Consider the following 18,048-nt stretch of genomic DNA (forward strand, 5'->3'; position numbering starts at 1 on the left):
GCAGCTGAGAGGTCCTGAGCTGGACTGATTTGTTTATGAATGGAGAGGTGGACTGAGACTGTCTCTATTGGCAACAGCAATCTGGACCGCATCTAACCCCTCCATAAAACAACAAACACACTAAAGAAAAAGAGTGAGAGGTTTAAGCGGAGGGGAAAAAAAGACTTTGGCAAGGCTCACGGTGGCCTGCTTTGGAAACAAACATCGAAGTCTCAGTTTCTCAGGAACATACTCCACTTGCATAAACTGTGGTGTCAGGTGTGAATGAGGTCAAATGCACTTAATCAGGAGTGAGCCCAATTTTCTTACATGTCACATCTTATTTTCTGTCTTTTTCCATCTTTCTCCTTTTATCCCACATAAACTGATTCAACACCTCCCTCTGTCCTCACTACCTTCTGTCTCTTTTCTCTGCTCTGTCAGCCTCTCTCTTTCACACACACACACACACACACACACACACACACACACACACACACACACACACACACACACACACACACACACACACACACACACACACACACACACACAGACACACACAGACACACACAGACACACACACACAGACACACACAGACACACACACACACACACACACAGACACACACAGACACACACAGACACACACAGACACACACAGACACACACACACAGACACACACAGACACACAAACACACACACACACACAGACACACACAGACACACACACACACACACACACACACACACACACACACACACACACACACACACACACACACACACACACACACACACACACACACACACACACACACACACACACACACACACACACACACACACACACACACACACACACACACACACACAGACAAACCATTCAAAATCCACATTGGCTCTCTCCCTAATTTTGTCCTTTCCCAGGATATGGTTTGAAATTCATAACGCAACACTGGAGCTGATGAAGGTCTTTTCTTTTAACAAGGGGCCAGGGCAGACAGAGAAGGGGGGCGGGGCTAATTGGACAGTAAACATGTTCTCCTCTAATTGTGAGGGTAAATCTAAAAGCCGATCTAGCAGTAATTAAAGAGCCAGTGTAGCCCTGGTTATTAAAGAGGAGGGGAACAACACCACACAGGACTGTCCCTCCTCTACTTCCATCTATTTCGATCTTTGTAATTAACACTTTCTTGCTGTAAATCTGCCCTAACTCCATGTAATTTAGCCCGTGAATCTACTGTTGTATGTTTTAGTGCTGGCAATGTCAATTAAAAAAGGATAATATGTAATAATGCAACATGCATAACGCTCGTTCTAATTATGCAAATACTTCTCAACAGAAAATCCCCCAGGTTAAGATAAGACACAGACTTTATCTCAACATCCTGCTGCTCATGATAACCAGAGGCCTAACAGGAATTGAAGGGTTTTAGAGATGAACAAAATTGTGGCTTATTAGACAAAATCGTACTCATTTTAAAAGTGCTGTAACAGTGGCAGCTGTCCTTATCTGTTCATACAGCTTGAAAAATTTGAAAAACCACTCAACAAACTCGACTCCCAATCATTGTGCCGCAACAATAGCCAGTCTATTCAGTCTAGAGGAACAGCTAAAGAGTTGTCTCTCTCAAAGCTGATCTGGAGTGTTGCCATTGCAAAGTCATAACGAGTGCAACCAACTGTTTGTCTGCTCTTTATCTGTGTTTTGCTGGATTTCAGGAAAACGCTTAAAAATGATCTCTCTGTGTGTTTGACAGGCAGGGATCCCTGAAGGCCCATGGGAGGGGGTGGTAAAAAATAGGAAACCCTTGGGCTGATATCTGAAATAACTGCATTTTAAAATGAAAGTAAGAGGAATAGCCGATGAACATACTAGCAAACTAGCCCATACTTTTGCGACAGATGTTTAATGATAACACCTGTTTGACAGGCTGAGCTCAACAGTCAAATCAGGAGGAGAATCTCAATTTAGATCTTAATAATGGCTGGTTAGAGGATCAGCCATGGATGAGCTGAAGGCCTCCACGAAGAAGGGCGAGGACTTTGTGGCTAAAATGAAGTGAAATGAGTCATGAAGTTACTGGAACAGAAAAAAGCAGGAGCTGTTTGTTAATTATTCAGCAACTTTTTTTGTGATTCATTTCAAAATACCTGTAAGCACTTCTACAGGGGAAATGACCAAATACCCCTCTGTTCTTCTCTACTATAAATATAATTTGCTTATGTGAGAGTAAACTGGCTAAACTTGTTTTTTCTTTTGTTAAAACATGACGAGAAACTTTATTACTTAGACTTAAGGAAAATATGATGCATGTCGTTTCATTCTCCTCTCTGCCCTAATGTCCTGTTAGCTCTCCGTTGCTACAGTCTAATAAAGGTCAATGAAAAGGAAACTGACCTTATTGGGTTCAAGAACTTGTACAAAGAGAACTGTATTTAGTCAATCAAGACGAGCACAGTCCCCAAAGTCATTACTTAAAGCTAAATGTGTATGTTCCATGTTAATAAAACAAATCCAAAAGCAGACAGACTGGCTAAGTTTACACAACAACACACTCTGTGATCCAATAAGAAAACTGAAACTAAGCTGATGAGTTGTCCTTCTCTATATTTTTTGTTTATCATGACATCATGCCAAATGCAGTTGTTGTTTAGACAGGCCTTTCGTGGACTGTCTTCAGTCTCAGAGAAAAGATGGCGGCGGAAGATAAAAGCTCTGGGAGTGCGCCGCACCTACAGCTCACTTTCTAACATATGTTAACTTTTGGAATTGATGACAAGTGGGAACTAGCCTCTTTTTAGTTTCCTCTTGTGAACTTGGAATTTTGTACATCTTCAAGGAAATCAAGGAATTATTCAATTCTAACTGTACCCTTAATTTGAACAAATATACAGCCTGGGCTTTTCAGTTCTGGCACACAGCAACAGGTGCTTTAAATTGAATCTTTAGAGATCTTATCTGAGCAGAGCATGTTTAGGGACATAGGCTATTTGGTGCCATTTGAGCAGGATTTCAAGCACAGACAAATTACACAATTCAGACCTTAGCAAATAAAGACATGTATACTGCAAGGGATAATACCAAGTTCATTGTTTGTTTTTTTCAATAACAATTTTATTGAAAGTTTCAAACCATATAACAGTTAGAAGACATGTACAAAGACACAACCAAAAGGACTAAAATCAACCACTACAAACAAACCAAAACAGAAAATAAAGCAAATGAAGTAGGACATAAAATACCCCATTTAGCACTGCACTAATCCCATTTTTTTATGTATCATACAAGTTATTGTACAATCATCTCCTCTTACAAACTGTAAGTGTGTTGTGTTGCACTTTCTGTGAACCTTTTTTCTCCATTAACAAGACCATCTTGTGCTAACAACCATTAGCTGTTAAGGCTGATAATGACTTTTCTGACAAAGATACCAACATGAATCTTTTATGTATTTTTGTTAGAGGCAGATGCATAAGAACCATCAGACAAGCTCAACCAGTGACATACACAGAGCTTCACAGCAGCATATTTTGAGTTTATCAAGTAAATGTGGAGAAGGCATACAGTCAGTAATAGTCAAGATTTTAATAATAACCTTATCCTTAGGTATTCCTGAAGGTCTGCAGGCATGAACTCACTGCTTCTTTCAGTGTTTTGCTGCCCTCATGTGGTTATCTTAAGCAGGTATGTTGTAGAAAATAAATAGTCACCTGTGACATGCCTTCAAACTTGACTTGACTGGTCTAATCTTGCCACAAAGCCACAAAATTGTTGAAGACTTCACATTACACAAAGTATTTACAATTGTTTTTCTTCAAAAATAATATAATAAGGGGAGCCAGATAGCCTAGTGGTTATGTCATGTGTCTATAGTCCTCGTCACAGCAGGATTGAATCTGATCTCAGCTCTTTGCTGCATGTAATCCCCCGCTCTATACAACAAGCTAATACTTTTGTTGTTTTTCCAAAGAACTTCCCTTTGCTTCTAATGTTTTCCTGATAATGCAGAAGAAATACTTCTGCATCATCATCACCACCCCAACTGACAAAGCCACAGCTTTTTTCTCAAGTACAAGTGTGAAAGTATAATTTTGAATCCGGCTATCGTTTAACTGTCAATTTCATCACTCTTTGTAAAGCTTTGTAGTGGAAAAAGTTTTTTAAAAAGGCTGTCGCTGCAGCATGCTGTAACACACTTATCAGACACCTACCCTGCAGTAGTTTCAGGCATTTAAAATATAAACAATCTTATAGACAAGCTCATAGAGGCATCAGTACTCATTTCAACCTGTTTTTATAACCAGCTACTCCTCAAAGTAACTTTAAATTCTCATTAAAAAAAAACATAATTTTAAACTGCTATATTTATCTGATAGCTACAGTTGCTAATTACACAATTGGCTTAAAGTGAGCTAAAGCGAAATAACAAATGTTTTTGGAAAAGGTGAGTCTATACTGACGAAGGACTTTTGACCTCATTAGATTTGCAGTGGGTGCAACACCATATACTTTCACTTTTAATTTAATCCATTGATGCCTCTTATCTTTATGTAGGCTATTGCTTTAAGTTTGAATATGGTCTACATTGTGGATTTTCTTTTCTTTTTCTAATGAAACTTCTGCCACTGAGCATACTCTTATTTGGCTTTATGATCTTATGTGCTGGATGTCACATGAGCTTTGTAAGAGCACATTATGAAGGCCTTATCAAAATGATTCACAAAGTCAAGCTACTTACATCAGGGTCAATGCCCGCACGTCGCCAAGACGAGCAGGCAGGTCGGTCTCAGGTAAAACATGACGTCATGATGATACTTTTGAACTCTCGAGCAGTAAATCTATAAAGGCGTGTAGTCGCACTGCTCAGGTAGCCGGTAAGTAATAAGCCAGGACCTTGAGCTGAAGTGAAAACATAGGACGAGAGAGCTTGCAGGGAATAAACACTGAGGCCTAACATGCGCCAGGCGGTTTGATTCACCAAGGTTTACCTGAGAGTCACCCCTACCTGTGGGCCGAGGAAGCCGGAATGTACTCCAACTCACAGACGGCCAGGCTCCCGGCTCAGACACTGTCACTGAACAGTCAGTACATCTCAACTCCGTATGACTTCACCGGTTACCATCACGTCCCGGGAGTCGGTGAGCCGACGACAGGTGCATGGAACCCCATGTACACTCCCCGGGAGGAGTATCCCTACAGCTTCCCGGGGTCAAGCCCCAGCTTCGGCCAGGTCAACTTCTCTTCCTCTGAGTTAAACGGCACGCCCACCCCCGCTGGTGGGGGGTCGTCCAACCCGTACAACTTCATTTCCGGACAGGACCCCTTCAGCTCCAAGAGGAGACCCCAAGACTCCATCAGACCGCCCGTTTCAGGTGGGAAATACAGTGTCCACATATTAACCTTTTAAAGTAGGCTTTAAAGTAGTATGTTTGATTTGATTGCATTTTCTGTACCCAATAAATAGCCTATGATACAGTTTATACAGGTTCACAGTTTTCACAAAACTCTAGAGAGTTTCTAGAAATGTCAAGTTACAATTGTTTTTGTCCCAATACCAAGTGTCTTTTGAGCCCTAAATGTTTGGAAAATTGCAAAAATTAAAATACTCCGCCTAACATTGTGGGGTAACCCTGATTGCAATACATTTCCCTCTATTACCAAATGTTTTGTTTGTTATTGTCCCGTAATAAATCACCTTTGATTTCCATGTTAAAATTTGGGGCAGTTATGAATTAATGCTTTCAAATCAAGAATTGAAAAGCCACCTGCTTTAATTACAATCGGAGGCAAATATGCTCCTGATAGGCCTACTGTATTGGAACTACTGTAGATGTTTGAGCACACATGTTCTTGTAAATTTAATATGCTGAGAGCAAATTGGATGATTTACATTTCAAGTCAGTGGAGTCTAGATAAAACTTACACTATATTATTAAGGATGAAACTAACAGCGTACATTAAGAGTCCTCGGTGGGGGCAAAGGACAATTTAATTCCATTGCTCTTCGTGGCTGCTCAGATAACACAAACAGAAACCATTTCAACATATACACAGAGTAGACTGACTGTACACACACACACATTCATCAAGCTTTAGCCTCTCCCTTCCGCCAGCAAGGTGCAAGATGTCAATGCAAAGCTAACAGTGGAGGCCATGAAGTCTGCAAAAATGTCCCTCCCCACCCTCTCTGTCCACTGGGTGGGTGCTAAAGGGTGACAGGCTAGATAACACCGGCACTACAGGAAGTCTGCTCAAGTCAAACTGAACTTCAGCTGAAGGCGAACGCTCAGGGTTTACTCATGTCTGTGTGCGAGTGTGTTAGTTTGCCTTAATCAATGCTGTCACAAAGACATGATGTCAAATCAATAACTCTGACTCACCCTTACCAAAGTGTTTGTGTGAGCATGCATGTCAATGAAAGCCTGTGTAAACACCTATGTAAACACCACTTACAGTGATAAGGAGGACCAGTGATGCAATGCAGTGGGAAGTCTTTAAATAAGTTAGAGTTAGCGTGATTAATAGATTTGATGAGGCTTTAAGTGGCGCCTGAACCTAAATGTGGAACCAGACGTCTTAAAATGAGTCATGTTTTGCCACAGTTCTTGGTACAGAAATGATTCACAGAAATAAGGATCATTTTTGTTTGTATTTCTGGTCAGATTGAAGACAAAAAAGACATGGGAATAGATAAAGCAATCACAAAGTCAGTCAATCGTCTCCACTTGTATGAGTTGTTTTGCTTATTCCGGATTGTTTTGTGTGATTCAGTAGGAAAGACTCGCACTCACGACAAGTATAGGGTGGTGTACACTGATCAGCAGCGCCTGGAGCTGGAAAAGGAGTTTCAGCACAACCGCTACATCACCATGAGGAGGAAGAGTGAGCTGTCAATGGCACTGAGCCTCTCTGAGAGACAGGTGAGCCCAGGAGCACACAGAAACGTAGAGGTAAAACGGAAAGGGCTGGAGAATGAGGGAGACAAAGCATGGGAAGGTGCAATGCAGGCATTTAACTTTAAAACAGAGGAGTGACTGAGAAGGAATAAAAAATCAAGTCCACATGGGATTCTCAGCAAGAGCAGCAGGCTAGCATAGCAGGATGCATTGAGGAACAGCATTTATAGGTCATTCACATTTTGCCCGCTCAATGTTAGATACAAATATAAAACACAATACTGAAGACTTGAAGCATAAAAACACACTTTAATGATACTGCCAGCTTAAAGAGAATATTAGACTGACAGTTATAAACATAGTGTAGACATGTGGCTATGGTGTTCCTATAGAGGAAGAGCTTTAAGCCCCAGTAAAATCTGGAGATAGTGGAGATATTATTTTTAAATCTAACTTTGTAACTTGTAATTGAGGGATAGCAGTAAATGCACCATAAACCCAAAGGTGATATGACTTCGCAAGTTGGTGATAGTTATGACATCAAACATTTCACTTTTAAGGAAAATGTTTTTTTTAATGTTTTTTTTTTTTAAGTTGCATGGTCCCAAATTTACAACTGCACCGAGAAAACGAGGAATTGCTCAGAAATAGTTCAAGAAACAATTAAACAGAGTACCTTGTTTTGAGGGATGATTGACAGTGTTAGGAAAGGTGTCTGTAAATCAAATACAATGAAACAGGATTTATTAATCAGACACACACAGTATCTTTTTGCAGTTGATCCTTCTTGTTTAATGATCCTTTTTGTTAATGTGAGTTGGGGTTGGAGTCTTGGTAAAGTGTGGGAGTTAAAAAAAGGATTCACTTGTGTTTTATCATGTGAGTGTTATTGTTTTTCAGGCTAAGGGCTAAAACATTATAAATAATATATTGGTATTGGTCTCTGGAGTTGCTTGGTGCAGATTAAAGTGACCTCATTTATGTTAAGATTTATTTTTGGGCTTTTGCCTTTATTCAGATATGATAGTGGAGGTAGGAAATCAGGGAAAGAGAGTGGGGAATGACATGCAGGAAAGGAGTCGCAGGTCGAACTTGAACCCGGGCTGCCCACTAGGAGTACTATAGTCTTACATGGGGCTTGCAAACCGCTTTGCTATCATCATGTTAAGTTAGAACTAATCAGAAATTTCTTCAACATAACAGTTTGGAGAAAACAGCTTTCAACTAAACTGCAGAAAACCTATAAATAAGCAATAATGTTATGTGGCCAGACCAACTGTCTTGCATAAGTGGTGTTAATGGTGAAACCCTCAATCCTTCTCTCTTGTTACCATTGTTGTTGTTGTTTTTTCTGCCTGATCATTCTGTCTGTTAAACCCACAGTTGAGAGCAACCAAGGGAAAGGCGGAAATTGCGGATTGCGTATAACGAAGTACGTGAGAGAGGGCGATCACAAAAAAGCTAAATCATTGCAGTTCATCATCCAGTGGAGATAACAGGCTTGACAATGAAAAAATAGATTGCAAAACATGTTCTGCAAGAGAGAGGTCCCTACCATACGCCCTGTGCAAAGTATCTTGGCCTGCAGCACAGGTGTCTTTCCTATTTTCAACCTGATTCACACCCAGTAGCCACACTGTTTGATTGGCAAATGAACTTGCAGCCCCGTTAGTGCCCAGCGGTTGGGTTGCTTGAGGTGAGGTGAGGTGATGTGTGGTCCGGTGCAAGGTGAGGACTGCGTCCTATCTTGAGGACGCGGAAATCAAATGCACCTTGGACCACCTAAAATCTGGTCTAAAGTCTGTGGCACAGTATGTTCCTGCTTTTAGAGGATGCATTAAAAAAGCTGGGCAGACATCAGCGAGTTCATAACCCAAGTTATAGCATCACAACAGCACACCTACTCCACAGTGTGTTGTCAGTGCATTTGCCGAAACCATTCAAATTGAGTTTTTAATGGGAAGGAGAGAGACGACAACCAACACTGAGTTCTAATCTGTGTGGGCTGGCTCCAACAGTGCTCTGTCTAATATGGCTGAGAAAATAAGTAAATAAATGTTTACGGCCCATGTTGACACCTCCCAGAACATAAGTTAACGTAGGTCCTGTCTGATTCTGTCGGCATGTCTGGAAATGAAGTTACGCTTTTGTGTCTCACGCAGCTCTCTTAATTTGAAAAGGCAATGATAGTTTTTGAAGTTGTGGGAAAGTTTCCCCTACCATTATATTAGGGGGACGGCCTGCCTATTTTGCTCGTATCTTCACACTGCATGAAAAGACCGTGATCTAAAAACGCTTACGGGACATTCAAATAAGCAGTGAGTACTGTTGAATATTATTCTTCTTTTCTCTAGTCCCTCAATTAAACAACTTTTATACGCAAGGTGATGAGCCGGCCGGCCATCCCAACGATGTAAACACACTGTAGATACGGCTCAGACAGCGGGACTCGGGTGTCACACTCATCGTAGACAGTCATGACTCACAGAGTTATTTTCAGAGGATGTACTGGTTTCTGCTGTATTTATGCGTAAAATGTTGCATATTCAGCCTTTTCATACAGTGGCGTGTGAGTGATGTATGTGTTCAAGGTCACAGTAAAAGGAGAAAAGGTCAAATGAGCTGGCCGGAATTTGGTCTTTCTAAGAATAAACTCTGAAACTCGATGTGCAAATAATTACGAGCCAGCTTGCAGGCACACCTGACTCTGGAATGAGAGCTGACGCTATGATTGGTTTGAGTGATATTAGTTGCCACAACACACCTATGTATAATCAAGCAATTTAATCCAACCTCTTTGCGTTGATACTACGTGTTTGGATGTTTCAGGTGAAGATCTGGTTTCAGAACAGACGTGCAAAAGAGAGGAAGGTAACCAGGAAGAAGCTGCAGCACTCCCAGCAGGCCTCTACCACTACACCCACCCCACCTGTGCTGGGTGGACCAGCTGACACCCACATCCCCACCAGCCCCAGCAGCAACATTTTGTCTGACACAGTGCCAGAAGAATACTAGCTGGATTTCACATTGCACAGATTCTGCAAGAAAGATGTACATAGTGTGTGTTTTGTTTGCCACAGAATTAATAAGAGAATGCTGCACTTCCCTGCCTTTAAAAATAACAAGCACTTCATATCAGTTGCATTGATCATTCCCACTAAACATTTGCCAAGCATAAAAATGTAAATATGGATCATTATCAGCACCAAGACACTGATTTTAAAGACCAAGAATTACTGGATAACTTGTCACTTGTTAAATCTTTGTGCCGTCTTTCACAATTTCTGGTGAAAGTTCAAATTTAGAAGTTCCTCTGTCTTTAATGTACAGAGATTTTGAAATCCAACTGAATTTTTGTTCACAGCATAAGACTGCAAATGATATTGCATCTGGTCAATTAATAAGAATTAGGATAGGATACGTGTATGTGTGTTTTTTTTGTGTCTATTTTTTCTAGGTGTTTCAAATTAAGGAAGTCAAAAACAAACTTTTATAACAAACAGTTAAACAACAATTTAATGTTCCCTATGTGGAATTATGTTGATGCAGTTTACTGTTTACTTTCAAAAGTAAAGACTGGTGAGTTTCAGATTAGAGAGAGGAAGGCAGCAGTTATATGGAAGGCTTGAATGCAAAAAAAAAAAAAAAAAAGAAGTTAAAAATAAGGAAGTGCAAGTCATGGGACTCTGACCTGAAAACAAATGCTTTGGTTTTTGCTTTTATTTGTCAACAGCTTTATAACCAGGCATGAAAATGAAGTGACAACTCATGTTTTTTTTTTATTTGCTTTAGATATAATGTCTTTATCATTTCTTTTTTTAAATAGGACTGAGAGAAATGTGCTTTAAAAAGACTCTGGAATAAGACATTCAGACAAAGTCACATCCTGTAAAAATGGCCACAATCATTGTTCTGCTAAACACACACATATCTGAAGAGAAATCAGTCTCTGCTCCTCTAGTCCTCTGAGTCTATAGTACTGTAAGTAATGTATGCACTGTTAAAGTATGTTCACTACAGAGTGTTCACAGATTGTTTTAGATTGTTCCTTTTTGAGGCTCACAAAAGTGGAAGGAAAAATGATAATTTTAGCTATGTAAATTTAGTCTTATCATAGCTGGTTGAGCAAGGCAAAAACACAGCAATTTTCAAAATAAACCACTGTCTAGACCAGCATGTATGCGCAACTCCTGTTTTCTACCAGTCTTTTGTGCAATTAAAAAGTTTTCCTTTTCTCCCTATTTTTTTTGCTTTTAACTCTTTTAATTTAAACAATGTGTTTTGGTTTATAAAATGCTAATGCTGATGTTCATGTGGGTTTAGATGCACATTATGAAGCATGCTCTTTCTCTTCATCAGCACTTTCTTTACCACACCGTCTGTTGGTCTAAATATATTTTGATGTTCTCTGAACCACAACCGCTTAAAGCAATTTCACACACAAAGGCATCGTGACAAGCTCACTCTGCTGAAGATGAATGAGTCATAATATTAATCTTTATGTGCCCACAAAACTATCTGATAAATACATGAATTTAATGAGAGGATGACCTGAGATTATCTTTGTCTTGTACTTTTACATCATGTCATTTAAATGTATTCCAGCCCATACCTTCTGACAAATATTTTCACAGAAACTTTCATATCCTCTTCCCTTCACACTGACCAACAGCAAACAGTTTCATATTATACTGAATGAATTATTTTCTAAATTCAGACTCAAACTTTTCTCACCTCTACACAAAATTATAACAAGAAACATGAGGGGGTTTTCTTCACTCAAGAATGAGTCACCTGTTATATTTTATAGTTTAATACCTTTGGCATGGTAACTTAACATCACCTGAATTTGTCACGACAATGTCAAAATCACCTGTTTTTTATGAGGGGGAAAATAAATGTTTAATTTGGGTTTAACCAAACTTATCAAAAGCTGAGGTTCAACAGTCTAAACAATGTTTTATCTATAGAGGCTACGATAATAATGAACTATTTAAAACCAGTACCAGTTTTGTATTGAATGGAATGCTACTGGCCGACTGATCATTCAGTAAAAAGATTTTTTGAGCAGCTTTAATAAACTACTCCTCTGTGGTTAATCATTTTCTCAGTGGATCATGTTGGTCAGAAGTTCAAATGTGTTTCAACAAGAAGGCTGGAATACAAAAAAGACAATCTAAGGTGGTTGTTTAAGGACAGCACAACCGTCATGAGCCATAAACACTGTTTTTATTACTCTATGTGCGAGCTGAATGGTTGTCCGTGGTTGTCAACCTTTAACTAGGAGCTATCAAACCAAAACCAATCATCTCAACTTTGTCTTTGTTTAAACAAATAAAAGCACACAGTGTCAAAAAACAAAAAGAATCACCAAATCAGCATTACTTTAATATATTTCACTTAAACATAAGTCACAGAGCTCTAAAATAAGGTCACAAACTTAATCACACATGGCTTATGTGAGATTATTGAACCAAATGTGATAATACAAACAGAAACCAAAAGATGCCAGGCCTGAGATCAAAGGTTTTGCCAAACACTGTTTGACCCAGAACACACCCAAACAGCAAAATAATGTTGACAGACAGAACTGAGCTTTTACCCGCATGTGATTAAAGCTTTCTAAAAGATATTTCTCTGAAATGTATACATGTGTTGCTTTTGACATTGACCTGTTTTGCATGTTAACATGTTCAGTGCGCAGAAAAAGGCTAACTCCATTGTGATCTCTTTCAAGTCGTTCTCCGATGCATATGTTTGGTACACTCTAAAAGGAAACCACAAAGTCATAGGAAATGCGTCAATCTAAAAATAGAAAAGATAACTTGATGGAGCTGAAAGATAAAGATGTGACAAGCTTTTAGGTTCAATATGACTTGATCTACATGTGGCTGAATTTTCTTAATTTTTCATACCACATTAGTCACTCTCAGTTTTCCTCCTTCTTCACTAAAGTTGAAAAATGTGACGCTCCTTCCTTCTTATTAATAAAACATTTCTCCTTTGTTTCAAACTCACCTCTCAAACACTTTTAGATAAAGCTGATGTGTGATCATTTAAAATGTTATAATTTACTATAATCTAACATAAAAAGGCTGCATCATATTTACGTCTGCAACAAATAAAAATACTTTTGTTATACATCAAGAGGCACAATTAAAATACATAATACCTGCCTTAAAAGACTATTTCACAGATAAATGACACAAACTGAACTGATTTTGAAATACTGAAAACCAGCGCCTGAGAAAAAGCAGAAGTGTGGACATCATGGAAACAAATTTGTGTTCACTGTGAACTTCTGAAAAGACGAGACATTTCTTAACAAGCTTTTTGGGGGCTACAGAGACAAAGGTAAACAGCACAGTACAATCCAACCCTCAACCGACCCATTTACATCTTTTAAAAGAGTTTAAGAACATACAAAATATCATTTTGACGTTTGTAAAAGAAGCCATGGTATATTACATGTAAACGCACATTTAAGACAGTCTTATACAAAAATGTAATAAAATACGTAATGTAAAGTATGCTTTGTTAATATGTACATTTTCACTGCAAGTTTACAGGATTTTAACAATGAAATAATAGTAAATATGCTCATAAATTAAACCTAGTAAACGCAAGAAAGTACAACATATTATTCTTAATATAAAGAGAGAAGGTGTAAGTTGTGGAGCATTGAAAATATATAACCATTATAAAGTTCATAAAAAGAAGTATATAAAAGCTAGCAACACTATTCAATGGAGATAATGTCAAGTATTTAACCATAAGTACAGAAAAAAATATGAAAATGGTGAGAATCTATGGCTACTAATGGCCATAAATGTGTCCTATATGAAGTCACATAAAATGATTGTGAATGACCTTAAGCCAACAAACATCTCCTCTGTCAGCAGACAGTGGTGCAGTCTTTGTGAATCACCTGCCTTTGCGAACCTTTGCATACACACAGTCATCTCTTGATGGTTCAACAGTCTGCCGAGGTCGCTCTGAAAACTTGACCTGGCCGTACTCCACCTCCATCTCTGCCCTTTGCTGCATCGGCTTCCCCTCCCTCGCCTGCCGCTGCACAATCCTGACATCTGCATAGGTTAAATCCTGTTCTTCATCTTCTTCTGCACAGAAAAATAAATAGTATGCACAATCAAATTTTGTCATGTTTGATTACAAAAGAATTACATTCAAACTTTTGGTGATACACTGTTTGCTTTTAGCTGAAGGTTTGTTGGGTAGATTGGTATAACTGTCTAGCTTGTTATGGGGCGCCGATTGTAAAGTTGCGCACACTACAAATAACAACAACATTTCTCCACATTTAGCCCTAAAACATCACTTTTTATTCACATTTAGAGAAATATTTGTGAACTTTGTCATATTTACTTTTGTGAATAAAAATGTAACATAGTTTCATTGGCAAATATAAATGTTAAATATTATATCTAAATGTTGAATGTTTTATCTAAATGTTAAATGTTATATATAAATGTTAAAAATACATGTCCTGATTCTAAATATTTAGCTACGTTTCTAAACATTTAGTTAGAATAAAAATGGCAGATCTGCGCAAAGGTTTTCTTCTTGCCATTTGTCTAGGTGTTCGTGGAGTCCATGGGTGGAGATACAAGGGGAAGGGTGGGGTATTTTTTTTTACCAGAGTCCAATTGTGACATCACAAGTTGAGCAAATTTTAAACAGATTTTTCTCTGTGTTGTAAGACTTATGCAGACAACAAACAATGGATGGATTTATTTCAAATTTTGTGGGTTGGTAGACACCCAAATAAATGTTCAAAAACACTGTACAAGTAGATTTCTCATAATATGTCCCCTTTTAAAGTTAACTTTGAAGAAGAAAACTGTTTGTTATTTTTACACTTGCCCCAAACCCTATAAATATCCATGCTATAGGCGAGTGTTTTTTTTCTGAAACTAAAAGCAGCAAAAATTTCTGCTGTCATGTTTTAATATTCAATATTCAATAAGATTTATTGCATAACAAATGTCTTTAAATCTTTAGTTTACTTAATAACAAGATAAAAATGTGTTGATAGTAGAGTAGAGGCAGATATTGATACTTTTTCACAGAGCAAGCCCCTCCAGCCAGCCCCGAACTAACATGTATCACTAAAACTAAGCATCTGCCAATAGCTTCATGATTTCATATTCAACGTTTCTCAGTTAAATAAGTGTAAGTAAGTAAGTGTAATGCTGACAAATATTTTTAGAAGAAAAAAGAACAGAATGCAGTGGAGGGTCAAGAAAAAAAGGAAGTTATGTTCAGTACCTTTAGGTTTGTTCTGCTTTTTTTTCTGAGCATAGACGACTGCCACTCCTACAGCCAACAGAATCAGCAGTGCAGAGAGCACACCGGCTATTATCGGCAAATATTCTAGCAGATTTAGTTATAAAAGAAAGAGCATATGAATCATTAAGTTAGCAATCACTAATGGTGTTTTTTTATGGAGAAAGACAAAGATTAAAATGACAACTACTTTGATGAGTCCACACTGGCGTAGTTTGTTTCCACTTACTGATGTACCATGGGTCTTCTTTGGTGTGGTTGGAGGGTGTGATATTAATAGAGGGTTTATTTGACACTGTGATGTCAGGCTCCTTACCCTCAGGTGTTGGTTGAGGACACAGTGTTTCATAAGCTGGAGGAAACCAATTTGATATGTACGTCCCATTGGATAAGGTGCACTGGAGAAATGTGAAGCCTATGGGAAAGAAACAGATCAGCGACTGATAAATGTTGAAATAACAGTTTGGGTCTTGTGTTTTCACTCACCACAGGTCTGCTTTTCTTTTCGGACAACACTGACATCATTTTTGACTGAGCAGACCAGTTCTCCTGACACGTCTTGTTTCACAGTGATATTCTGACTCTCACTATTTCCAGAGAGGAGCTGAGTTTGTGTCAGTGTTTGTCCACCCAGAGTCCATCTGTACTGAGGACTGTCCCCTCCCTCAGAGGAGCATGAGGCCTTCATCTCTCCCTGGGACAGACACTCAGAGACCAGCAGGACAGAGGACACAGGAGCTGAAGGAAACACACTCAGATTCATTTTTATTCACGGAAACAATTTTGTTATATAAAAGTTTCATAAACAGAACAGATAAAGAAACAGATATATGTAGAAGAAGAACACAAATGTATATCTAAATTACTGAATACCACAGTAGATTAAAAATACTACTTACCTTGAATGGTCAACTGTAGAGTGCGTTTCTCTTGATTTGTTCCACTGTCATCTTTATAGAATTCAAGAGTATATTCACCACCATCATTCCTGCTCAGGTCATTGATCCTAAATGTTCCATTACTTAGACTAAATGAGGAACGGTTCTCTATCAGATTAGACAAAATCATATTATTCCTCAAACGAAGTATTGTTGTTGTATTAAATATCCACTGGTAGCTAAATATTTTCGAGGCGTCGTCCATCAGCCGGAGGACCACAGTTCCTCCAAGAGCTCCATAACATTTAGCTCCATTCTGTCTGCCATCACAGAAGGTCTCAACACCTAGAATTAGAAAATAAGAACTCGTAATAGACACATTAATATCACAATATTGATCATTTAATTCTTAATAAATTGTTAACACTGTTTCAAAGCATATACAAATAGGCTAACAATTATATAAAAAAAAATTGAAATAAGCGTGTTTTTTGCAGACCACACTTATCAAACAGGTTAAACACTTGTTTGTAGACAGGCCTTTGATTTAGTGACAGTCAATGTCCAGCTAACAGAGGTGTTTTGTTTTATAAACCTTCTCATTGTATTAAGTAAGGCAATCTGAAGTAGTCAGTTTAATCCCCTGATGTTTTCTTTCACAACTAAAAAACTTCATTGTAAATTAAAGACAATCACACCGTTAATCGATCACTAGTACCTTTTTTTATAAGGGGGTATTGATTAAATGTAGGTTGTTTTTGCATGAAAATAGTTAGGTTAAAAATGATGTAACTGCTATGACAAAGCACACTGTCAGACCGTGTTGCATTTTAAACGCTGAAGTGACTCAAGGGGAAGAATATCAGGGGACAATCCACCAAAAAGTGAATATCTAAATGATCAATAAAAATATGATTTGACAATTTGACATATTGTTTGTATAACAACTCAGGTTTATTTTAACTGAACATTTTACCTCTGAATCAAAAGATCATTTAAATGAAAGTTCAAATCATATACAGTTGAGGTTCAAACAGCCAGTCCTAAGTTAACTTTATCAATAAAAAAGGTCATTCTTTCACATCAAACATTAGTCTCAAGCTATTCTCTGAGCAGAGATCATCTCTATTCCAAACTTATAAAACCAGCAGATGCACTAAAATGTGAGGCCTCTTTTCCACAGAATATTGAACCTTAAATAAATGTGTTAGCTCACCATGAGAGGTGCCATGGAGCAGCAGCAGCAGCAACAGTCCACAAACAGCGTCCATGTCTCCTCAGTTTTCAGCCTCTGGTGACTCTCTGTCAGCAGCTTCCAGAACAAACTTTTCTACTTCCACTAGAGACAAACAAGCAGATTTTCGCCAAACAGCCTCAAACGTGTCTCTCGAATGATCAGCCTCAGAGAATAATTTGTGAAAACCTTTACAAAGCGTCAACTGCTGTCTTAATCGTTACATCGTTAAAGGAAGTTGTGTCAGTTTCACTTCCCCTTTAACCAAACTAAAAGGGTCTTTTGGTGTGATGGACAGCCTGGAAGAGAAGGAAACATTCCTCCTTCGATCCGAAAGAAGATTTGAAACTAACAGCTGATGTTTCTAAGATGTCTGTGTTCAAATATTAACAAGAAATGTATGCTATTTAACAACTGTATAACCTGGTATATCTTGACGTTATAATTCCTCACAAAATAAGGATCTTATACATCTCAATTCAACTCTTAATATGTCATAACAAGTTCAAACTATTCTAATTTGAATATGAGATGTTGGCTCAACCTCTCACACTGCCCCTAACCCTCTTATATTAGCAAGAGAACACTTGAAGAATATTTACAACAAACTGTATTTTCAAAGGGCTTAGACAGGGAGGTATTCAGAAACATTTCAGGTAAACATCAAGGACACTGAAGGTCAAACAGTTTGATTCTTGAAAATATAAAACAATTAGCTAAATGAATCAATCCAGAACACATGAATT

At 38.3% G+C, this 18,048-nt stretch overlaps 2 protein-coding genes across 4 annotated transcripts; one reads left to right on the forward strand and one right to left on the reverse strand.

The window, feature by feature from the left end:
* Positions 1-4,841: 4,841 nt before the first annotated feature.
* cdx1a (caudal type homeobox 1a) lies at positions 4,842-11,124 on the forward strand. 2 transcript variants are annotated; one of them, XM_020645301.3, is made up of 3 exons: positions 4,842-5,359; positions 6,759-6,907; positions 9,713-11,124. In XM_020645301.3, the coding sequence occupies exons 1-3, from the start codon at positions 5,014-5,016 to the stop codon at positions 9,896-9,898; spliced, it is 681 nt and encodes a 226-aa protein (XP_020500957.1). In that variant the 5' UTR covers positions 4,842-5,013; the 3' UTR covers positions 9,899-11,124. The 2 variants fall into 2 exon arrangements, with proteins under 2 accessions (XP_020500957.1, XP_020500958.1); XM_020645302.3 differs by having other exon boundaries at positions 6,762-6,907.
* A 1,126-nt stretch (positions 11,125-12,250) lies between these two features.
* LOC109992613 (uncharacterized) lies at positions 12,251-17,528 on the reverse strand. Of its 2 annotated transcripts, none has more exons than XM_065958610.1 (6): positions 17,285-17,528; positions 16,090-16,413; positions 15,677-15,928; positions 15,507-15,605; positions 15,173-15,277; positions 12,251-14,004 (listed from the first exon to the last, which is right to left on the reverse strand). In XM_065958610.1, exons 1-6 carry the CDS (start codon positions 17,337-17,339, stop codon positions 13,808-13,810), a joined length of 1,032 nt encoding a protein of 343 aa, XP_065814682.1. In that variant the 5' UTR covers positions 17,340-17,528; the 3' UTR covers positions 12,251-13,807. The 2 variants fall into 2 exon arrangements, with proteins under 2 accessions (XP_065814682.1, XP_065814681.1); XM_065958609.1 differs by having other exon boundaries at positions 15,420-15,605.
* Between the last annotated feature and the right edge of the window lie 520 nt (positions 17,529-18,048).

The sequence above is a fragment of the Labrus bergylta genome, chromosome 9 (genome assembly GCF_963930695.1).
Source record: "Labrus bergylta chromosome 9, fLabBer1.1, whole genome shotgun sequence".
In the NCBI taxonomy this organism is placed as follows: Eukaryota; Metazoa; Chordata; class Actinopteri; order Labriformes; family Labridae; genus Labrus; species Labrus bergylta.